This window comes from Streptopelia decaocto (genome assembly GCF_964273445.1).
Source record: "Streptopelia decaocto genome assembly, chromosome: 5".
NCBI classification, from domain to species: domain Eukaryota; kingdom Metazoa; phylum Chordata; class Aves; order Columbiformes; family Columbidae; genus Streptopelia; species Streptopelia decaocto.
In genome coordinates this window covers 58,849,949-58,875,396 of record NC_138659.1, presented here as the reverse complement: position 1 = coordinate 58,875,396, position 25,448 = coordinate 58,849,949, and the positions used below count along the sequence as shown (strand labels likewise).

The 25,448-nt window shown below is 43.0% G+C and overlaps 1 protein-coding gene across 4 annotated transcripts in view; it reads right to left on the bottom strand.

Moving 5' to 3' along the window:
- WBP1L (WW domain binding protein 1 like) overlaps nucleotides 1-25,448 on the bottom strand; it is a 59,009-nt gene that overhangs the window by 22,269 nt on the left and 11,292 nt on the right. Inside the window, exon 2 of one of the 4 annotated variants that reach the window (XM_082052926.1) lies at nucleotides 11,950-12,060. The exons of 1 other annotated variant lie outside the window; for it this stretch is intronic. In XM_082052926.1, coding sequence (XP_081909052.1) covers nucleotides 11,950-12,060 — 111 coding nt within the window. Of the gene's footprint in view, nucleotides 1-2,216; nucleotides 2,437-11,949; nucleotides 12,061-25,448 lie in introns of those variants that run through there. 2 more of the 4 variants (XM_082052930.1, XM_082052929.1) reach the window with 2 other exon arrangements.

Here is a 25,448-nt window from a genome sequence, read left to right as displayed (position 1 = left end):
GGAAATGCTTACTTAAAACTGAAAGCTGAGATCCTCTACAATCATGTTTCCTGGGACAGGAGCTTTAAACACCCACATAGCGCTGACGCCAGACAGAGCTGACCTAGCTTTTGAGGCATTTAAACATCATCCCCAGTGCAACAACCAAAGAAAAACCCAACAAACACACAAACCCCAAACCAAACACCCTATTTTTACTATGTGTTTGGCTGTCCATGTGCTGCAATGCCAGCAGTCCCCAGAGAGGGAAGGCAGATCCAGGGGAACCAGCAGTTTGGTGAGCAAGGGGTGCTGCTCCTGGGGAGCCAAAGCTTTACCACCAACCTTTTGTCCCAGCCACACAGCTCATGGGAGGGCACCCCACTCGGCATCAGCACCCCACGTGTGGAGTGGGAACAACAACAGCAAAGGACACCCCAGACAACCAAGTGTCTGCAGTCCCAGTGCAAACACAGGAGACAATAGAGGCACAGATGCTGATGACGAGATGTTCTTGAAATCCTCCCACACTTTTAATTAAATAGCACTGTTCACTAACAACTTTTTTTTCTTTCCTGCTCTTTTAGGAGCGGAAAAAGAAATTTCTGAACACTATCTGCATGAAGGACACAATTACAAATATTTAATAGATTTTTGTTAAGCCTAAGAATGGTTAAAACTCAAAATGGTTAAAACTAAGAAAAGTTTAAGCAGCTCCACAAGCAGCTCTTTCCCACTATATCCTTCATCAGTGGATAAAAATAGTCAAGAGCTTTGCCCTTGTGTTTTGAGGCAACACCTTCTTCTGCTTCCTGTAAATGCCTCTGTATCAATGCTGAAAACTTACAAGCAGAGCAAAAAGTACCATCCAGCCCACTGAGATAACCAGATGTTCGCAGTTTGAAAAAATAAAGCCGAATTACACTTAACTTCTGGTTTTACATCTTGTGCAGCACCCCAATTGTCCCAAACACCTCTCTAAAACAAAAAGATTAATTTAGAAGTAGGAACTTTAAAGGAAAGCACACTCATGAGACTCAAGCAGTCTCAACACTTAAGGCAGCTGTCTCACTGCAGGTTGAGAGTTACCTAAAGGCACTCATTCAGCCTCCGCGCCCGAATTTCCCTCCTTGGTTCAGTTCTGGGGTTTTTAGGGAAAGTCTCTTTGCCCTGAGTGCTAACAAGTGAACTATCATTATACCTATTGCACTCAATTACAGAAGGTCATTGTGCTAGAGGTAGTTTCTTATGTAAAACTGTTTCAGTCCAGCAGGGTGGAAGGGAGGGTGGGGGGAGCTGCATTTCACCAAAAACTGAACTGATAAGGAGAAAGAGCCAGCACTGTTTACTCAGCAGTGTGCTGGAAGTCCTTCTGCCCTCCTTTCTAAACAACTGCAAGTAGGCAGCTTAAAACACGCTACGGGCTGATCCTGAATTTTTCAATTCTAAATCAGAAACTGCAAGCAGCCCTCTGATATCATGCAATATCTATTTATTGCGGATTACAGATCCCAGCAGTGCTGGGAAGAGTTCACAGCTAGATTCCCCTACGGATGTGCCTCCCAGACCAAAAAAAGGGTTTGCTCTCCCCGAGCCTAGGAACACATAGTTGGCACCTCCTCCAGCGGGGAGCAGCTGGGCAGTTGCTACCGTTTCTCATTCCACTCGACATTACCAGCAATTAAATTATTCCAAGTTTCTTGTTCAAGCTCAAACTCTCCCAGAACAATTAAAAAGTTACCAAACTGGGAGTCAGAGCACATTGCCATTTTCTGTTTGGTGACCTTTGTCAGAGATGATCTACATAAAAGTGTCTTAAAAAAAAAATAAAACAAAACACAGTTTAATGATCAAAATATTGCCTGCACAAGAAGAGGGTTCCAAGTTTGGCGTGTTTTTAAGTAAACACAATTCCATATTAAGGACTGTGGAAAGTACTCTAAAACCCAACGAAATAAAACCTGCAGAGGAGCACGACACAAAGAGCCACCCCGCCGCAAAGGCTACAACAACAGCGGAGTTTCTGTGCCTGGCTGGCAGTTGTGCTCTTTCGTTGCTAATAAAAAGCGTCTCTCACGCCGCCACACTCCTCGATCAAACGCCACGGGTGGGGAAGGGCTGTTTGTACAGTTCCGTTTTGGGAAATCATTTCCTTGGCGGTGGGGGAATAAAAATAAAAGCAATCAGCCACATCCTCCACCTGAGCGAGCAGCTCCCACCGCACCGAAGCCGGTTACCTGTCTGAGACCCAGGAGGAAAGGCATTCTGCAGGCTCATCCTCCGCACCAGCGCATGGGAAGGCAGGAATTTAAAGCCCCCCAGTGACCATTTCCTCATCTGCTGAGGCAGCCCGATCCTCCGATCCTATTTAAACCAGGGCTTCCTCGGCTGGGAATGCAAAGTAAACAGGGTCCTGGGACACTGCACGCACTCGCTGGCTCCCCCTCCTCCTCCTCCCACTCCCCGTGACATATCTCAGACGCAGCCCAGCCGGGCTGCTTGCAAGAGGGAAATGACATCAGGTCGGGCAGTTCTGAAAAAAATAACAACCAACCAAAAAAAAAAAAAAGAAGGAGGCAAAGCCCTGAAGCTTGAGACAGCTGCCGGGTGCGAGCGGGTGGCTCGGGAGCAGAAGCGCTCTCCTCCCTGCAGACCGGGTGCTGCAAGCGGAGGGGAATCTATTAAAAACGTTGGCAAGAGCCGACAGCTCCTCAGTGATGATTAAATCTTGCTAAGCAAAAATAGACATTTAATCTGTTTTTGAGGAGAAAGCAAGGCTGATGTTGCTTGCTGAACAGCACTGGAGCCCTAGGAGCAACCACCATGGTTTTTCCAAGTATCTCCAGACCCCAGGGACTTGGGTAAAGTCTTCACAGATCCAAAGCACTCCCATGCCACCTTCTGCCTACCACCATGGGTCCATGTTTTCTGAGCAACTCTTACAGCACTGTTCAACTCCTGGCCCACTAAAGAAACAGCAACAACTCCCCTGATTTCAGTAGGATCAGGATCGGGCCCCTTCAGAATCAGACAGGTGATGGGAAGACATTTTAATCCACCTCTCCCCAAGGAAAATGTGTCTAGCCCTGATGGAAGGTTTCTCATTCTGCTCGATCTCATTGGACATTTTCATGCCAAGGGGCAATTAAGCCTTATAAACAAATTTATCATCTGGTGCCCAGGATGGCATGTCTTGTTTGTCCTCTCCCAAGCAAGGAGTACAGCAAGTTCCACAGCAGTGTAAGAGATGACACTGCAGAAGGTAATCTAAATTTAACTTCCCTTTCTACCTCCACTTTGAAAGTTCAGCAACCTCTTTTTTCGTGCTTCTCTTTAATCAGCAGCTGTCCTCGTCTGTCGGGGGTGACTGGGACACCACTGCCACTCCCATGTGTCCCAGCAGCAGCTCTGCGGATATTTGACAGAGGGGCAACTCCCCTTGCTTTTGGCCTCTTTGGCTTTTGGAACTCAACACATTAAAATATTTAACAAGGGAAGGGATACACTTTTTTTTTTTCACAGAGTTCACAGAATACACTTTTTTTTCCACAGAGTTCACGGAATCCCTTTTTTAGTAGCAGTTTCAACAATAATTTCAGGACTTCAGAAGACAGAGAGGGAGAAACTACATATAATTCTTACAAATGCTAATTTGCAACACCAGCAAAAAATATTAAAAATAAAACCAAACCAGAACAGACCCCCCCCAACCCCCAGCCAGCTAGCTTGCAGCAGCGTCAGAAAAAGACACCCATTTTCCACATGCCAAAACCCCTGGGTGACCACTGCTGCAGCCTCCACCCAGCCCAGCCCAGGGGTGTTTCCCAAATGAGAACCCCACTGGATAGCCTCTGCACAATTAGGCTGCAAGACTATACGCTAGTATTACTTATTTTTACACCAACTTAAAGCCACCATATAAACTTGCCATTTGAGGTAAGCACATCTCTGTTTTTCCTAAGAGAAAACAGGCACGTAAGTAATTTCCTGGAGGATACAAAACATCAGCCAGGCAATGGGATTTTCCAGCTTTTGTGCTCTTGGATCAAACAAACTCTTAACCTTTGCTTTTCCAATTCTGTGGACAAACACCAATGATGTAAAAGGGCAGCTTTCTGTTTTAGTAATCTGTTCTGTGGCCTCACACTGTCCTTTGAAATATCTGATTTTGGCTGTTGCTATCCAGAGCCCTGCACTGGGCAGATCCCAGGGCTGAGCCAATGCAGCAATTTCTAAATCCCTACTGTCAGAAGGAATCTAACTTTAACCACCCACCTCTCCCCCAGCACATACTCAAAAGACAAAGTGTCGTTCCAGATCTGAGACAAGTTGTGAAGGACTATCAAAGCCAGTAACTTAGCAGAAAAGCAAAAGCATCCTAATTTATGTGTGAATTTAGCAACCTTCTTTTTTTTTTTTTTTTTCTTCTTAAGGTTATAAGTCCTGCCCCAATCCTTTGTCTTGCAGCAACGGGTTTCATAGATGGTGGTTGTGAACAAATAGTTCCTTTCATTAGGAATGAATTCACCACCTTCTAATCTGACTTTCGTATTATTAGCAGGTGGGAACAGAAGTCCCCATCCGTCTTCTCACCCATTCATTACTCTGTACCTGTTAGCTATCTTCTTATAAAAGATATCAATCTTCCCTATCCTCTTAAAGTAAAATCTTTTCCCAAAGCCTTCAGCTGCTCGTTGTCCATTTCCAACACCTTTCTAATTTTCTATTGTTCTCCGCTTGGGGGTAACCAGAGCTGAAATAATAATTATTTTAATGAAAGCAAGAGCAGCTCTAAGGCAGGCTTAGCATGGGTTTCACATCCTTTATACAAACCTGGTGTTTAACATCTGCAAAGGCCATTCATCTATGACACAAAAGTATGTCTATCCGAGATATAACAAACAGAGCAAACATCAGTTTTTACAGTTTCTCTGTAGATTAATCTCTTGAGGGCTCTAAAAAGTCAGGGCTAATGTCAGGACAGATTATGGGATTTACATTATTTTGAAAATTTGCTTGTTTAGGTAGCCACCAACCATCCTTTTTTGGCATGTCAGTGTGGATCCCACTACAGGATAATGCTGAGCAAGTTTCTTTTGAAAAAGAGGGAGTAATGTCCTCCAGGCTTTATCAGTCTGTAGTACTGCTCTCCTGAACACGCCATCTGCCCCAAACTTGATGTCAGTAAAGGAGGCTGCTTGCCTGACACAAGCCTCGCAACCTCAGATATTAGCATGCAACCGAAGAAGATGATCGAAGTTGTTCAGGCCATTTCAGAGTTGCTTTCCAGGTTTGATGGGACATGTTTGCAAGCGGGTTTAGTAACCCAGCAAGATACAATATCCATTTTGATACCTCCTGAGGAGACAGCTTGACCTTTAGATGATCCAGTTATGGCAACACGACTGGAACAAAAATTGAAGTTGTGCAGCTCAAATGGGGCTTGAGGCAGAAGGCTACTCTCCATTGCTCCACTATTAGAGTCCTATGCAGGGAGAGATTCTGAACAGTGGTGCATAATATCCCCTCAATTGAACTTTAATACAATGGTTCTGCAGAGATAGATATATAGATATATAGATATATAGATATAGATATAGATATATATATATAGGTTGACCAAAAAGCTGGAACAATTTTCTCTAATGACTGTTGCATTTGTCCCACTGCACACTTATTTTCATGTTGGTAACAGGAGCGCCCCTGGAGCATCAGCAAACCACTTTCAATAGTTGGCCCACAGCCTCATGTGCTAGAACTGAGACTACACAGGTCTGCCAGGCACTTGAAACAAAGTGTGAAAGAAGCAACCTGAATGAGGGTGACTTTGTCTTTCGCCATCCTGGAGATGGCTCTACGAATAAAGAAAAAAGGGAAAGAAACGTACAGAAAGGCGTAAAAGCAGATCTCTGTTTTCCTAGAATATGACAACATCCAGCAACAACCAAGCTCTATCTGCCTTAACAGCAAGTGTTCTAACGGGGCTTGGTTTGCTACCAAAACCAGCATGAGACACTGGGAGATCACCAATGCTGGAACAGAGATGCAACGCTAGATCCACCTGGAAACCACTTCTGGCTGGGCACCCACCTGGCACAATCTGCACACTTGTCAATTCCTGAAGACTGAAGGGGCCACTTCCCCCCCAGCGGCACCATTACAAGAACACGGTGACTTTCCAATATGAGGAGCAGGTGCCCTGGTTTCATGTAATGTATAGCATTGGCACTGCCTACAGGGAATGTCATCAACAAATTCCAGAGGACAAACAGAACAGGTCAGTCTGATAATTTCCCAGCACCTGCAGGACCTAGAGGATCTGCTATATTGCTTAGGGGACACATGGTCCAAAACAAACCTTTCAGACCCACTGTGTCTTGTACTAGTATATTATTTAGGAGTGGGGTAAAGGAGGTCCCCCAATTTTTGTGCAGTTCAATGACAAAGCAAGGACACTGAAGTCATTTGCATTTAATGTTTGTCAGGCCAAACCAACTTAATCATTGTTAGAGAGAGCAAAGAATAACTGCAGGAGAAGACACCATACATATTGGAACTGGCTTGTGAACCAGTGCTGCAACCAGCCTGCTGGATCAATAAATTTTAATGTGCAATGAATCACAAGGGCTTGCAGTGGTTAGAATCTGTCCTTGGGCAGGTCCCTCTTCCCTGCAGCCCGTCGCCACTTCTGCCAGCTCAGTGGTTTAAAAGTGCAAAAACTTTTGCAGCTTACTAAGCCAAAGGAGGTAAATAGGGTCAGTGCATTTCAGCCCCATTGCTGTCACCTGTCTTTGTCTCTAAGTAACTGGTTAACCAGGGAGGAAGAGACTGCGCACTTAAAAATGTCCTCAGAATTGCAGAGATCCCCAATGGCAATGGCTCGTGCTTGATTCCAACTGAGTCTTGATCCCAGCTGAATCTTGAACAGCAATTGTCAGCCAAGCGGACAAGTGCAAATATGTGCTGCATCCTCCACCTGAAAGCCATGTGTGAGCCCCGAACCAAAGAAGAGGGCATTGCAGAGGAAACCACTCCCCACTCTGTCACCTGGTATTTCATCGGAAGCCTGTCCTACTCTTCACTTTTCACACTTGGGTGAAGAAATACCAACAGTAAAGCACTTGTCTTTGCACTTTTGTACAGAAAGCAATCCCTTCTCTGAAGCTGCTTTCTGTATTATGCTATCATAAGAAGGGCACTCAAGAAAAGGCAGGGAGCAGACATGGGGTAGATGTGGAGGAGATACCCAAGAGGAGTCCTCTCCAACCCCATCTGACAGAGGAGACGAAAAAGGACACATCCACTCCTACCTACTCTGCTGTTGAGCTGGTAGGAAGAGTGATGTCAATGAAAAGTCCAGGTTCCTTTTCTGAGACCAAAATAGTTTTTGCCAAGTGTAGCTTGAAATTTCCAACCCTCAGTGACGTTGTTTCCCATTGCTTTTTCCCCAAGGACAGGAAAGTGATAGCCACAGGTCCAGCACGCTTTTCTTCACAGCAGCAGAGCTGTGGCCAAGCCAATGTAATCGTAATGCTGAAGACTATTTGCATCATCCATTCTGTATGACTACTGCTCCAAAACTCAGGCCTGTGATTCAAGCCTAGAGGTCTTAAAAAGCTTTAAAATTCTTCACCACTGAGGCAGAGAGGAACTAAAGAGCTGGAATTGCCCTACTCAGAGGTCACACTAACTGCTTCAGTGGAGACAGGGTCAGTTCTGTCCCTTTAGTGTTCCCAGGTTTTGGGCACCAATGTCAGGCTTCAGTTTTAGTCTGGAGTGGCAATGAAGTCACTGGAAAGCCTACTCGGCTTTCTCCGGGCCTGCAGGGAGGGGGAGGAGGAGGAGGAGGAGGGAGGGGGGGTTCAGCTGTTAAACATTTGACAAGACTGTCTCCAGGAGCGCTAGTGTGTCTGGGGTGGTACAAGGACACCAGCTTGGCTCTTTGCTTTTTGGCACTACAGCTCTTGTTTTCCTTATGCCTGTGTATGCAAACAGGACCTTTAGTAAGGGCTCAAGAGGAGATGACCTGCTCCAGACAGGGAAGGAGCCAGAGCCCACAGACAGTAACAAGATCCCCCAAAGGTGGAATCAAGACGGTGAGCATCTGTACTAGTTTTAGAGTCTTGCACCATGTGGGTACCAAAAATACAGCCTGTGTGTGTCCTTTGGTCACATCATCATGGGAGACAGCACTGTCCCAACACTGCTTACCAGCACAACCTTCATGGAGATCTTAGATGCCCCGCTCTTAGAAGTGCTATTTGTTTTCTCTCCAAATGACAGCAACTCACTATTTTTAGTGCTCATCTCATGTCTGCTTGGCATTTCCCTTGGGCCTTACCCTTGTTTCACAGTGTTGGTGCCAGCTCCCACGAAGCATTTTTTTTGTGCCAGAGGGGCTGATGCCAAGTCTGTCTGTCTCGGTGCCAAAATGGCAGCCGGCTTTTTTGTTGAGACAGGATTTGCCAAAGCTAACAGCACTAGTTCTGGGGTGACTCGCATTGATTTTAAGGTTTTCTTCTTCCTTACTCTACTATTGCCTGTAGATTTCATGGGATAACACTGCTCCAAACAACCCTCTGGGGTACCAGGAATGGGATTTTTTTTTCATCAGGGGCTTGGGTAACAGGCAATTATACAGCAGACCATTTTAACTTAGAAGCCTTCAAAGAGCAGGATACTTATATACATGGAGCAACTATTTGGGATGCAGCACTGCCACTGCTGGACTTAACTATGGCAGAAACAAGTCCCCTGCACATCAAGCCTGATCTCAGCCTGCAAATGTGTTTAAAAAGCACCAACCACAAAAAGAGAGAACCCACTTAAGATGAGGGTGGTTACATGGCATGTCATCACCAGGATACACCTAAGATAGAAGTCTGCAGCAGGAGAAGAGGGTCAAGGATCAGCCGAAATCACATCACCTCACCATGAGCAAGAAGACAAAACCCAAGAAAGGTCATGGCCTTTTGCCCCTTTTGCATTCTCACAAATGCTGCTCCACAAAATGCTGCTGTTCAGATAAAATCCAGTTTCTCACATGCTGACTGGGAAAAACCCACAGCGACGTGAATAGGTAATCACACACATACAGATGCAAGTAACTTGAAGTGGTGGCATCCCTGAAAATTAGGAAGTATTTTGATGTTAACCTCTGGTACTTTTCTTATGAACCTTAAAACCACACTTTGCTCAGAAACTGGTGTCAAATGGGCACCCAATTGCTCAAAGATGCTTGGCTCTTTCTTCAAGAGCAGTGCAGGTAGTTAACCTGACAAGAGGTACACAATTGGTTAAAACGGCTTTCTCATCATGTAAGAGTTTGCCAGGAGATCTGTTATTCATACAGCCTGGTCAGATCTTTCTGAAGTTCATGGGTCTTTTCTGAGCTTAAGTTTACATCTTGAACAAATTTAGAAAAGCCCCCAAAATACAGCAGTCTTGTTTTCTTCAGCTCATTTTACAGGAAAGAGGTTCTTTTATTGTAAGAGTTCTGAGAATTAAGTTTCTGTTTCCAGCAGAGCACCACTCCTATATGGCCTGTACCCTTCTTGAGAGGAACAGATTTTCTGGGAAATCCTTCAGGAAAACAAAGAGACATCAGCAGCTGCCTCTTTGTAAGTACCCTGCTGGATTATTATGGTTGGATAATGTTACACTGCTGAGCATAGGTTATAGTGAAGCAAAGAAATGTCCTCAAATTGCCCAACATATGTAAAGCCTCAAGCACTTTTCTACTATTATCCCAGGACTTTACTCCAGGCCCTGCCATGGCACCTGCATCCCCATCAATAGGTGGGTTCTGCGCTGCAGGGATGACTGGGGTTGCAGTACACAAACTGGGGTTTAACTGAATCCTCTTCCTCTTAGAAAATACATGTGAATCACAATACGGTACTCCCAAAATTAAAAGTCTGTCAGTTAACCCAATGGGCTGTATAGTACCTAGAGTTTTACAGGATTTCTGTTATCAGAGTTTGTGGTTAGAGCCTGGCACAAAGATGAGGAAAGCCCTTCCACACAGCATGGTCTGCCTAGCAAAAAGACAGAAGTCTTCTCCTTTTCCAAAATGAAGAGCACTAAAGATCATCTACATATATCTTCATACAACCAAAGCAAAGAACTAAAGGAAACCACAAGTTTAACTACTAAGAAAGCTTGATACCACAAACATTTAAAAGATCACAGCACAACAATATCAAACGCATCATTTTTAAATCACTAGACAAAACTCTAAGAGAGCTATCAGCTCTTAACATCAACAGTTAAAACTTTTTAAACATGCAACTTTAGGGGAAAAAAATCACTTCAGAAAACCTCATCGTAAACACAAGCTTGTCTTTTCTGACTTGAACTACTGTGTTGCTTAGGATCCCTCCAAGTACTTGGAAGAAAAACATAAATTCACCTCTATTTTGAAAGGATGAGTAAACAAAAATAAGGAATAAATAAACGAGCATAGTGTACTGTTAACTGCAGTTTCAAGCTGTATTTACCCATGTATGTGAACAGCAGGAAATACCAAGACCTTAAAGCCTAATCTCTCCCCTGTTCTGCTTTGGCCCACAACTTAACCAGGAAGAAAAGCTCCCCAAAAGGCCACACACTTTGTTGCTCTGCCAGCTGGAGAAGAGAGCTTTTAGGATTGCCTCAAAAAGGAGAGCCCAGAGAAAGCATGATATACATTAAGCAGAGCGCTCACAGATGTAGGCTTCCAGGTACAAATAGAGTTGGTTTGATCCAATCATACAGGGTAAAAATTCTATGCTTCCCATCACCAGCTCCTCCATCCTGCTGCCTTTTCCCTCTCTGCAGCTATTTTCTGTAACCATAAAATGGGGAGAGCACCAGAAAGTTGTTTGAAATGCTACAACAATTGGACTCTAAATACAACTAATGGTTATTATTTCTCTGCCTAGCACCGGTTACCCAAATATTTCCTGCTGGGCTCAGCTCATCTGGCGGCCGCCAATGGGCCGAGCAGCAGCTCTGGAAGGAACTGGCGGATGGGAGGAAGCGACGTCCCAGTGTCGTGTTTCAGCATCAGCTGTGATATTACGCAGTTTGCACTTTGCTTAAGCATTAAAAGCACTGGTGGCACCTAGAATCAAAGCCAGTTTCTAAATTTCAGCAACATACTTGCATGCCAGGCAATTTTGCCATTCCAAGGGCAGATACCTTTCATACACGGCTGTCTCGCTCACCCACCTGCATGGCATCTGTAGGGCCTCCCCCTTAGGTAAAGGGGCAACACGTGTGCATAAGCATGCTTTATTTCAGATAGTTCGATGCCCCAAAATTAACTCATTTCAGCCTTATCTTGGGAAGTAATGCTGATCACCATAACCTGCCTTTCTGAGTACTATCTTATCCCAGCTGCTACAGTTTCCATTAGTGCTTGTTATTCCACTGGCAGATAAAGCAAACACTCCCCTGGCTGTAGCAGGGCTGCCCGAGGACAGGGTGACCCATGCTACTCTACCTCTGTCACACATTTCTCTGCAGCAAGGTTACAGGCTGCAGAAAAGAGAGGAGGCCAAGTGTTTGCTTTCTCCTTGCTAAAGTCTGGCTTCCAGACATGCGTTTGCTCTGGATCACAATACCAGTGGCCTTGTGCTCCTGCAACCCTTGTTTTCTTTTAAATTCTCCCATAGCATAACCCAAACAGTCCATATGCATCTGTGTAAAAAAAAAAATCAAAACAGATCAAAACCTGATTGACATCCTACCTTTTTACAGAAAGGTCATTGGTGCGAATTAGCCTAATGAAACTAAAATAGTAAATCTGAAACAAAAAAGCCCACCACCACCAAGAAACAAACCCAAACTGTCAGAAGCCAGTTAATTTCTTCTCCAGGTGAACGATATACACGTCATCCTCAGCACTCAGCTCAAAAAATTGTGGGTAACTGTTGAATGAAGAAACTCTAAGGCAAGGAAATATGTTCAGTTTTTAGAAATACTCACTTCTGACACATCGTAGGCTCCTACAGTAGTATTTTTCCGCTGAAACAGGTAGTTTGGGAAGTAGGAATTCTCATCATCTCCGTTGGAAAACCAGGACCAACCCTCCTTTTCCTGGAAACAAGTGAGAAAACTGCCCACTGATTTCATTGCAGAGACCCAACCTGCACTTGTAAAGTCATCAGCCCATAGAAAGCGACATCTTCCAGGTAAAAATACATAAAGAATTTAGGGATGGACAGCAACATCTGTGAGCAGGATTTAATTACGGCTTTAATTACAAACTGGTCATCAGACTGTCCTCCTTTAAGCACTTGTTCCTTAACAGGCTTCAGACATCAGGGCTGTTGGAAGACGAAAGATGCGAACCCAGAGGGCAGCAGGCTGAAAGGGCTGCTCAGGGGGTCACCCTGTCAAACTGCTCTGGGAACCATCCACTGCACCTAAAGCATCAACATTTCTCTCATCTCTTCTTAAGATGACTCCAATCACTAGTGTTCCCACTGCCTCAAAAGGCAAAGTGTTCCTGTGCTCAATGCTCTTTTAAAAATTAGGATGTTCTTTTCCATTAATTCAGGCCTTAGTACGAGATAAAGCAGTAATTCCTTCTCCGCTTAAAACAAAACAACTGGTAAGAGTAATCTTTTTAACTTAGCTCACCTGGAAAATTGTTGCATTCCTCTATAAACTGTTTTCAGAAGACAAAATAAGTCTTTCCATAGACTACAAGGATTAAATCACCGTTTTACTGCTCTACTCAGTCTGCAACTTAAGTCCATCATAAAATGTGGGATCCAAAATGGTGCACATTACTTCCTAGCATGGAGTATTACAACATACCTGTATAGGACACTTCTATTACTACATCATTAAAGGTTTGGGGTGGAGAGGTGTGTGTTTGTTTTTTCAACAACTGCACTCAATTTGTGACACATCCCAAAATTCCAGACTCCCTCTATTTCACTTTCTCCATCCAGTGAGTTCTCTGCACTTTTCCCTCAGAAAAAGTGAAACAGGCTTCAGACTATCTAGAGTTGCTCTCCTGTCTTAAAAAGTGCACACAACCCTCCATCCGCATCTCAAGTGCTCTCTGTCTCCCAAACTGTTGGCACAGAGGCAGAACAAACCTCTCCAGAACCCCAGTCACCACCACAAACTGCTCCTCAGTGTACAGTCCAGGCACTTAACGAACCTACTATATTACTATTTCATCCTGAACACAGATTCCCTACTCAGTACCCCATAACCCATGTGCTCCCTCACTCAGGTTGGGCTGTAAAACATCCATTGAATCAACTAAATTAATTCCCCGCATCCCCCATGAGGTTGTTCCTGATAAATCCACACTGCTCATTTCCTGGTGCTTACAAAACCTTCAGGGATTTATTTTAGTACTTCACTAGAGACTGAAGCTCATCACCATTTTCTAACTTTCTCTTCCTTATAGTTTTCCTTTAATTTGACCCCTTTACATTTAGTACTCATTCTAATGTGTATAGAATTACAACCAGGAATTTGCACGTTTTCTTCTTTTTTTTCCCCTCAATACATCTATTTGCAAAACCTTTTCTTAAACCTTTGTACCTTTGTGTTCCTGTTAGCTGCAATGCAATTCTTACACCAAAGATGAACTACACAAGCAGTAAAATCTTTACTGTCCAGTCAGTTTCAAATGACTGTATTTAATAGATTATTTTAACACCAGCAAAAAATAATGAAGATTAATAATAATTATTTCAGGATCCCTTTAAAATGCAGGTCTGGCATGAGGAAGAAAAATGTTAAGACTTCTAAAAACATATACCCTATTTGTGGAAAGAATTCAGCATAAACTGTCAGCATGATACTATCTTTTAGAGTGTCAGCACACAGTGGACTATTTATTGAAGTCTGAACTCACACTGAGTTGAAGTCACCATGAGGAAAAATAAGCGACCATCAAAAATGTCCCCAAATTCCTGGGAAATTCAAAGCAAAGTTGCAATCAAAAAAGCAATCTTTTGTGAATGTACAAACTTATTAGTGAAATGGAACTTGAATCTGCCAAAGTGAGCCGGCAGAACCCGTGGCAGTGTGTCTGCCACCCTTACAGATGCTTGAAGGATTCGATTTGAAAACCAGATCAGTAACAAGTGAATAAAGCAGCTTTGCTACCGATCAAGCACGCTGGACAAGCTTTAGTTCTCTAACATGCAGTTAGCGTATGCTTGAGCTGTGTAGTTAGAGAAAAGTCATGGAGCTGTTATTATGCTCTATAGCCGTGTAGCTCTGAGCAGCTGAGCCTCTGTACTTCTCCTTTCACAGCGGGCTGGAGGAAGCACAACCCTGCTGTTTCCTCATTAGTGGAAAGTGCTGCTGTCAAATTGTCCGCAACCAGCTTTCCAACCACCCTGAGGGATAGCCAGGCCTCCAAAAACTCAAACACATGGAAAATGCTCCTTCCTAAACTCCTGAGTAGCAGAAAGATGCACCAGTGGCTCCCACAACCTATAAACTTCAACTAGCTCCAAGTGCCTGCTGCTTACAGAAGCTCTCCCCAGGTTCTCATGCAGGTCCTCCACATTTTGCCCATCATCTAGATGAGCTGGAAGAAACTGGATACACAGAGATGCCAAGGATGTCACTTGTGAGTTGCATACTTGGGACAGGGGTATGACAGAGAGCCCCAGCCTGCTGTAACATGGTAACTCTGCCAGAGCCATCCTGCCAGGTCTATAAATCCCAATGTTTTGCAAAGTAACAGTGGAATCTGCAAAAAAATTCATTTCTGAAGGACAAGCTGGTTTTGTTTTATTCCAGAGTGTTGCCCTAGGCCGGCTGACCACAGGAGCGACGAGCACGGGCACTCAGGCTGTTGATGCACCACTGCAGATGTCAAACATCCAGTTAAGGCAGTAAACGCTACAGCCAGAACAAGACCAGACCATTCTTACAAGTACAACTGAGTGCCCCCACAGACCCTGGTTTGCATGGATTGTGCCGAGCACAAAACAGCCACTTCTTCACAGTAGAGATGGATTTATTCTTGGCAAAAAAAAAAATACATGGTGGGTCAGATCTCAGAGACATTCTGGCGTCTTCAAGAGGGGTCAAGAACTTCCCTCCCATAAGACTTACTGAGAAACAGAAATGAAAGGACTTCTCTCTCTATTCAGTAGCAGAGATTGAGACATTCTGTCAAGAACTAAACACTTCGGCCGTGCCTTTTCCCAGCACAATCTGAGACTCAAAAGCATTCTTGAATATGAAGGAAGGTTCGTATCAATTTACCAAATTCAAGTCAGAAAGATTTTCCAATCTCGATCTACATCTCAGCCAGCCAGCAAAAATATGAATATCTGACAACTAAAAGAAAGCGCATTACCAAGTATATCCCCCCCACATATAAGGACTCTGAGAGCTGCATCAAAATTTGTTTTGTAATAAATTCTCCTTGAGACCGTTGATCTTTAGTGATCTAGGAAGTTGTGGATAAACCTCAAGAACTGAGAATGTTTTTGGTGCATATTCTCATTTCTCCCCAGGGAATCTTGATCTTCAGAGGAATATTAACAAGGAAGTATGTAAAATATTTTGTGGGCTGTTTATAACCTAATGACTCCAAATGTAACCTTAAATGCCATTCTGCAAAGAGTTAACCATGTTCAGGAATTTGAGCAGAAGGAGAATGCTAGAGCCTCTCAGGCCAACCACTTCTATCGCTCTTTCTGGTTACCTTACATCGATTTCAGCAAAACACTGCCCAGAATGAAGCTAACATAAAGCTCATGGTTGCATTATTAGCTAGTAAAATAATTCCAAGGACTTGTGTTTGGAAACATCTGTTCACATATATAGCCAAATCTGAAAATCCAGCTTCAGTTCTAACCTTAACATTACTTAATGGTTTAAATTCGTGTTCTTCTGGAAAAGATTTCGAAAGAAATACTCTAATCCTTCATTATAAGACAAACATGAAAAGTATATGGTCACCACTGGGTATGCTTATTGTAAATCAAGTTACCTTTCTGGAAACTCAGTATATATTTGCTAAATGAAAACAGAACATCTCTTATGGCTTCACAATTAGAGTTTTAAAAGCCAAATGCCGCAGGAGTTAAGGTTTTCTTTGCAATATTAGTTTACTCAATTATACATCCTGAAGGCTAAAAGAAAGTGTTTAAGGAGGAAAGAGTGTTACAATCTGTGAAGTTAATATTTGTGTTAAAAATACCCATGGAAAAATCTAGCTGTTTGCTTTCCAGAAGTCACTACTTGGTCTACTCTATTTTTCAAATTAGAAGAGGCCTTTGCAGAATTATAAATAAAACACTGAAAGCTCCATGTGATTTACCATATGTAGTTTTTCAACAGCCAAGTGATTTCCCCTATCCCGTCCCCACTGTTCACATACTAACGTAGTGTTTGCCAAGTTTTAAGTAGAGTTGTGGGGTTTTTTAAAGCCAAATTTGTAAAACCAAGAAGATAATGATTTTGTTGATATCCTTTGATCAGAGATACAACTCATAAGCAAGACCAAAAAGGAAAGATCATTATGTTTTGCCTTCAATTTACAAGGAATGTCATTGTGTCAGTATAGAAAATGTGGGAAATTGTGAGAATGCAAACATTATGTTCTCTGAGTTTTTGAGAGAAGTATATGTAGCTAACCCACTTCTGCACACATTTCGAGACATAAAATAACTCACTCATTGAACTAACAGGCAGACCTTACCCAAAAAGTTGAAGAGTTAAGAGAACATCTCAGTTTAATTCCTCCAGGGGTGCTGGCAGATGCAGCAGACAGGAAGATTTTCCTGTCTGCTGCTTTCCTCATTGCCTTCATTCCCACCACAATATCCAAATATCTGAAAGCCCAACATCTGAATGGCTCCCATGCTATGTATCACATCCAGAAGACCTGTGGAGGTGACCTGAGACCAGGCCTACAGCTTTCTTAAGGGCAGGACACCTGGTCCCATCTACAAGGAGCAACACAGCAGGTAATTCTGAGCCAAGAGGAGACAGCGAGCAAGGCTGAAGTGCATGTACTGGGACACCAGAAAACATCCTCTGCCAGAGGAGAAAACAGAGGGCAAAGTACAGAACTGGTCTCCACCTGAACAAGTAGGGCAGCACAACAAGGAAGACAAGAAAGTCACCTACCACGCAACATTAAGACTGCCACGTTAGACTGAATGCCCCAAAGCAGAAGTCAGAGACATATTCTTCTCAGGACACCAAAGTATCTCTTTTCCAGTCTGAGCTGCAGCACAACATTCATTCCTACTGACCTCACTCTTCCCCTTGGATGAGGAGCACACCCATGGTACTATCTTGATCAATGCAATCACAAAAGGCCCTTCATTGCACGCAGCAGTTCAGCACAGCACCTCTGGCAGCATGACAGAACCTTGCACAGGGACACCCTGATATTCTCGTGCTCAATTTGACCTACATCAAATCTTAGTGATATCTAAATACTCCTTGGACTCCGGGAGTGGAAAAGGCATGCCTGGGGGCTGCTGACAACCTGCAGCTTCACTCCACACGGCCCACGGCATGTGTCACGAAAACCTAGCACCAAGACTCAATATTAAGGCACTACACACACACCAGAGGGGTTTGAAAAGCCTGCTCAACCCTCATGAAAGGTGGTGTTCTCTGGTCCTACTTATAGCCTGAAAAGAGAGGGGAAAGAGGTTCTGTCTTTAGTCTTCGCAGTCCTGTTCAGCCATGCTCGACACCTGCCTGCCTCCTGAGTTTATGCTTACTCCCTGCTGCAATCTATTTCATCTGTTTTCAAAAAGATAACGCATTTTTTAACATTAGCTGGGTTTTTTTTGCAAGACAAATGATGGCCTTTATATAAGACAGAATTGGAACTCCTAAATAACTTGTGGTCAGTTTTCAAACTGTATTGGACTTGACATTCACTGTTTTATTTTATTTTCCATCAGCGGAATAAGAATGGAATTTATCATATCAGAAGTGGAGTCGGAGTCATTAATATTTATAGATAACATCTATTATTTTACACTGTGCAAAAGATTTGACATGTTTTTTCTTGCTAGTTCACTGTATTCCTGTTTGTATATGTATTGAAATCAACCAGAATTCATACCTAAGTAAAAGATTACAGATTCCAGAAATGGACATCCCATTATTTTGGTTTTTGCCTGTAATAAGGAAAAACCAATATAAAGTTATCCCATTTGTGAAAACTAGCAATTGTTGATGATAACCGTATTTTTAGGGCAAATCTCCAGAGAATTATTGGTAAAAATATGGCACCTTCCTTTTATTTAGCCCTGTCCTAGACCAAATACATATTAAAAAACCAAAAAAGATAACTGTAATTTCTTTTACTCTTCCACAATAACAAGGAGATTGAAAGCATGATTCACTCTAATAACTATCTGCAAAGGGCAGATTTCGTTGTTAACTATAGTAAGTAAACACCAGATTTAAATTTTCCCTTGTGACTTACCCATCTTGCCATGACTCAGCTTAAAAAAAAAAAAGAGGTTTCCTTTGCACTTCAGTAACTTTTCCCTTTTAGTCTCCAGCAAAAACAAGGATGATAATTTATAGATTCCTAGCTACATACTGCTTCTGGCTGAAATCACAGCTACAAGCCAAAAAGCAATCAGAGACTTAAAATACAGACAGAAGTTGTTTAGTGGCTGGCATTCCTTTGCTAAGCCATAACTTCAATGCTGCCTTTAGAAAGCAAATCAGCATCAAGGAAAAAAAAAGAGGCAGAAATATGTGCTCAATGCTTCTGACATACTTGATTGTAACAAAATATTCTAACTAGGAAGTAATAAATGTATTGCCAACAGTCTCTAAGATAATCAGGAAAATCGAGGCAGTAACTGGCATCAGGAATGAAAAGGAATAATCTCATAATTTCTCTTAAAGTGCCAAGAAATCAGAACTCCACACAACTGAAGACTTGTTACAGACTACATGCCTATGAAAACCTATTTTTAAGACCCATAGGACTGGAATCCCTTTCACAAAGTGCCACAGTGATAACTCAAGTTCTATGTGCATTTTTCAAAATGTAATTCAATATGTTTTTCTCCTGTCTCCATACCTCATTAATATGTTTTATACCTCCATGGCACATGATGGATGGGAAGCTACGTGACAGCCTTTGGGGTGGGGAAGCCAACTCAGATCCTCGTTTCTCCACTCTGGAGCACAAGAAAGAGAACACTTGTACTGGCTTTCACGTATCTCTTCTGCATATCTTGAGGTCTCTGCTAACAGATTCTAACCACCAGGACACCAGAATTCATACTTCAGTATCTTCAGCTTCTTTCCTGAATGACGGCAGCTGATTCCTGATGGGCTGCCAAGGTGGTCCCTGAAACAAGCCAGAGCACTCAGAAACACTCAGGGAAAGGCTGGAAGAGGCGGCTGCAGGCAGATCCCAGCAAGCAAGGGGTCAGCCCCTGGCTGCCGGGATACAGGAGGCTTTCCATATCCCAGCACATCTCAAAGAGATTGCAAGGATTTCCCAGCTTTAGAATAACGAGTTGACAGGAAGGAACCGCAAAGCTCTGAGAGCCTGTGCAGCTGAACTGAACCGTTTCCAGCTCTCCACAGACTGGGGAATGAACAGACCGATGAGTTACCGTAAGTACTGGATTTTATTCTAAACTGAAGTCGACACTTCTTGACCAGAAACCTCAGATTAGAGGTGAGATTTGGACGTGAAGCTTTATACAAACATTCTGATATGAACACTGGAAGAAACATCAGCCAACCATCATGCTTTAAGAGAGCAGCTGCCTGGAAGAATTTGAATACTTCATCCAAAAGTGTTTCTGCTGCCATTCAAAACCCTCTCCTTGCATTTCCAATATCAAAATTTCTTTCTCTTCAAAGTCTGTGTCTTCCTGTACTTTCTTCAAAGGCTCTCAATTTAAAAGCCATAGGAAAGCACACCAAAATACCAGACTTGAGTAATGCATACACTTCCCTGCAACACAAGGTCACCTTTCTCTGGTACATCTTCTGCAGCAAACCACACGCTCCTCTGGGAGGATGCTACTTTTACTCCTCCTAAAACACTATATATGCTGACAAGCACATACAGACACTAACACAAGCGAAACAGGAATATTTGCTATAGAAAAACTTGGTTCTGGTCTTTATTCTCCACTTGAATCCATAATTCTGAATAGCAAATTCTCTATTTTTAGTTTAAACAACAAAACGTAAATCCTGAAAGACATTAAGAGTATAAAAACACCCATTACCACTTTGGACTAGATTTGAACTGGTGATCTAATGATGTGACACTTGATAGTAACTATCTGTGATCACAGAGACTTGCATCAGCACATACTTAAATACCAGTAGATGATACTTGCTGGGAAGAAAAGAAAAGCTTTAGATAAATGAAATCTTCGCATATAAAGGATTCTAGATTTGTGCAATTTTAACAAGCAAGAAAAATATAAAGACCAGTCATCAGATTCCTGTGATTTTCTGGAAGATCCTTATATTGCAAGCACACAAGACATAACTTTGTAATAAAAGTCACAACTTGCAAAGCTCAATGTTCACTGCCAGGCTGGGTTAAACACAGCAAGTCCAAAAAGTCTCCCTTCTATTTTTAGAAATGCACTAAAAATCAAGACACATTTTGGATCAAAAAGTACAAATACCTCCACTTTGAGTCAGTGTATTAAAACCAAGATTTTCATGATCTGTGCATCAACTACATTGCACTGAATATGCCGAGCCTGGCATCTAACCCCTGTCCTACAGGAACTATTCAGGCTCTTTGCAATCCGTGGACCTTGCATCACCACCCTGGTGCTCTGCCAGCAGAGGTGGGTGCCAGTCCCGATGAGGCAACCGGGTTTCTCACCTGGTTTCAAAGAGGCATCGGCTGAAAGCAGCCATCAAGTTTCCTCTTGAAGTGAAGCACCCTCTAATATTTTATTAGCTTGTAAAGATTTCACAATGGTACATCTGCCAGAGAGGCAGATAGAGCCAAAAGCACTGTTAATGATTCCCATCAGAGGGTAGATCCTGTTTAACATTTTTAAAGAAGTACTGCATACATGCAGGTGGCTCCATTTCATTGGAGAGTCTCCACACAAAGAAATCTCCCGATCAATAGCAATACCTTTAATCTCCCTGATGAAGAATAACACTCCCTTGAAGAGCAATCGGCTGCTTTCCCTGCACATCAGGCACAACTGTGACCATTTCTACAAAGGGGCTCTAGAGAAAAAGCATCTGTACAGACAGCTATCTGCCTGCCTGGGGGATGCAAGGCCTTTTGTTGGATTTGTTTTGAAGCTACAGATGTACTTCAAATGCCCTACGCTCGTTCAGCCACCTGGACCACACCAGCCAAAAATCTTATGCCACCCCCATGAAGACAGTTACATTCTCCAGTTTGCACCCAAGGGTGTGCAATTTAAGGCTCGCTGAGAGAAGTTGCTTATCACATTTAATTTTAATAATATCACACATAGCATTAAAACAATTTTGAGAAAGAAAAATTTAATATAAATTACAAAGGCTGGTGATAAATCTTCCAAAAGCATCCAAAACCATCACAGTAAAAGCTTGTAAGGGTAAGCAACTTGGTCTCAAAAATGTGCTTCTGATTAACCCTTTTGCAGCTTCAAAAAGATATGATCTCTGTTGTTCGTAAGTGTGTCTGCCAGAGCTTGCCAAGGAAAGCATGAGCAAGCAGCTTCAAAGGCAGAATGACGTACCTATGGCAGTAAACCCTAATCCTCCCTGTGGAAACCACGCAACTGAACTTAGTCATAAAAAATGGGATTAGAAATTCTAAAACAAAACAAGAGGTTGAGGGAATCAGCAGTCATCCCGAGATCATGTTGAAAATATTGAGCAACATTTAATTCGGAACTATTGCCAGAGTTGATAAAGAAGAGCGTAAAACCAGCATCTCACACAGGAAACCTTTAGCGGATGGGGATAAGGAACAGGGTACCCAGGTCAGCCTAAAACCTTACACGGATGGTGGCTTGGCAAAGAGCAGAAGTGCCAGAGAGTGCCCCAGCCATCATCCCTAGAAATTCAAGTGCACAGACCCCTGGCAAAAGGTTTCCGTGATTTGACCATAGAAAACATGGCCTGGATCAAAGCAGACAGTGCTTTGACAGAGTGTTGGCTCATGTGCTGGGGCAGAGTGAGAACCTCTGGAAAGCGGTTCGGGAAGCAGCGCATTATTCTTTCCACAGTTTGTAGTGTCATGCAAACACATGTATACAAGAATGTTGCAACTGCTCAAGTGACCAACATCGCTAGCATGATATAAAGCACATGGCAGAAATGCAGAGGTCAGGATTTCTGAATCAATGCTCCAGGGAGACACAGTTAACATGACTTTGTGAAGTTCCCCACGTTTCTTGCACTGTAACTTCCTGGACAGCAGCACTGCAGATTTTCCAGTGACCGGGCCTAACCCAAATTACATGTTTACACAACCCACGTGAAATTCAGGTTTTGATGAATGTGTGTTTTCATTCTGGGACAAGAACTGATTTTCTAGCTCAAAACAATCTTTCAAAAGTAAAACCATGTCTGCACATAGGGCCAGGATGCGTAGAGAGATCCTAAAAAAACAATTAGCTTCAGTGAGCTTCCCCGGCCTTCTCACTGCCAAAGGAGCTTCATTAGCAAGTACCAAGTATTCAAATCCTGATCACTTCAACAGATAAAGAGAACACAAAGACTTGCATCAGGAAAAGAAAGGTGGTGGCAGGTACAAAGGAGACAAGCAAGGAGAGAAAATAATACCTTGAGTAAAAAACAGGCAGATTGTCATGATCTAAGTGCTGATGAAATCTGCTCCTGATCAATATGGAATGTGACCATAAGGTACAAGCCCACAGTCTGATGACAGAGAACATATTCTCCTTTTGATCATTCTCTAGTGTCAATGGAAACCCACTGGGGTTTGAAGAGATATCAAGTCCTTGAGAGATGAATATCTAATCTGGCACACAGACTGTGAATGGAAGTAGAAGTGAGCTTTCACCTCTCCTCCCCAGGCCCAGCATGATCACTTCCATTTAATGAAGTCTGAGTGGTTGGATTTCAGTGACCTCCCTCCACTTTCTCTCTGCCCACCTATCAGGCTCTTCTTTCTTTTAGAAAGACACCCACACCTCCTCACCAAAATGAAAAAGGAACAGGACAAGAGAGACATGAGGTGCTTACACACAGTTCTTCATGCCAGGCAGTACAGCACAGAGCTGTCCAGATTCACAGCATGAGCAGAACGGCTCCGTTATATTTCATTTACCATTGACGCTGCCATGCGAGTCCTTTCTCCCATGCAGCCTCACAGATGCCAGCAGAGCCCTGCAGAAGAGTGACCTTGCAGCAACAACCTACCCTATAGTATTACCAGGTAGTTCCCAAACCAAAGGTTGTGGCAGTTTTGATTAGAGAAGATTGGAAACTGCTTGTCTAGAAGGAAACTGATGTCTGCAGGGAAAGCACAAAGACACTCAAGGATCACTCTGTAGAGCCCCTCTGAAACCTCAAAGGTAACCAGAACTGCTCACAGACCCAGAGCAACTACGCAAAGATTCAGCTTCCACCAGCAGCAGCACCATGATCAACTGGGACAAAAAAATTAAAAGAAAGGGAAGTTAGGGAATTTCACACTCTCCGCAGTGTCTTGAAAGATGAAAGCAAAGAAGGGATTTATTTTTTTGTTTAAGTAGTTGCTTAGAAGCTCAAGGGAAAAAAAAAAAAACACAACTCTTAGTTTTCCTTCTGTATTTAGGCAGAGACTTTTTCAGTATTTCCAGTGTTGCAAAACAGAAGACAGAAGAAAACAGATCTGCTTTGACTACACAGAAGTGCCAACCAAAAAAAGCCACAAAAGCTTGTATGAGTATGCACACATCCTTAAAAACAGATGCACCTATCAAAGCATTGTTTAAAGTTTGCCCAAGTTGACAGTCTAACTGAACTCTCTGTACTCGCTGTTAAGAGCAATTTTACTCAAAAGTAATAACCGGGATTCAAACCAAGTAAGAAATAATGAACTTGGTTTTAATTGGTTTGCAAGAAACTCAATTTGCAAATGCTACCCTTAGCCAGCTATTGAATATACAAGTTGACAGAGCCCAGAAGGCACTGTGATGAGTGACTTAAGTGGAGGCACCCTACACCCACCAACATTCCTACCGAATGAATGTGAAATCTGCAAGAATTGTTTTTATTTATCTTACTAAAAGCCTTTCTTGGAAGAGCTGGAAAAAAATTATTTCAGATGGATTTTTCAGCTGAGAACAAAGTTGTATTTATTATAATTATGCACTCTCCAGTGTGGTCTGCCTTGCTGAGAAAGAACATTAAATTCAGCTGTGCACGAACTCACAGAAGTGACCTTTTGAATGAAAATGCTGCAGCAAGAGACTTGTGGAGCATTCTCACTAAATAATACCCTACTGTCTGTGACTTGCACATTAGTGCTCAGACCACTGATTTCAGCTGCTACTTACACAGACACAAGTCCACATGAGGTCAATCCACTGAGCATAAATAGTGTTTGCTGCAGACTACAATATGGAGAACTGTACTTGGGAAACCATTCATAGCGTCCAGTCCAGTATGGTTTTATGAATTTTTAACCATCATGCAGCAGCATAACCTTGCAAGGCACTTTAAAGAGGTCTTTTCTGCAGGACACCCACTATCTCATTTAAATAAGAGGATCAAAGCTGTTATTGACACAAACTGAGCAAGTAATGAGAGCAACAACTGCAAGGATGAACACCCACCACCCACACAGAAGCAGCCTGCTCCCTCTTTGCAGAAGAACACAATGATCATCTGACAGGCTTCTGCTGTATGGAAAGCCCAAGCACTTGGGGAGAGAGGCAGATTAGCACTGAAGAACTAGGAAATCAAACTCGAGGGTTCATTTCATCACCTAAATGAAAGGTGAAAGGTAAAATAGCAAGAGATACAAGACACGTGCTTGTTTGGAAACAGAGGATGTCTTTTTCGCAGGCAAATATAAAATGTCCTCCTTACACACATCAGATCATCTTCCTCTTTGCAGAAATGTTGGGTATTATAAAAAGTATCCCATCCTGCATAGAACTTAAAACAGATGTCTGAGCCTTCCCAGCAGCTGGGTTGCTGGGCAGTCAAATTCCCCGCTGCCAAAGAAAGCACGGCAAGCTCGTGTGCTGACGGCCACATCTCAGGGGCACTCGGAAGCAGCTCTGCCTGCCCAGCCCAACGCCATCCCATAATGGACAGGACCTGCTGAAAACCTGCGCTGGGCTGCCTCTCCCTTCACTCTCCAGGGTATGGATGGCAGGTTCACCACCACCCAAAGATTCTGGTGTGCAGTTCAAAGGTCTAGAAAAGAGACTACCGTGTTCTAAATATCTGAGGATTTTTCAAGCCAAAATGCAGCTATCAAAACAGTTTGCACTGCCACTTTGTGTTCCGTACTCCCTTTCCAGATCCTGCATTTGCATTTCAGCAGC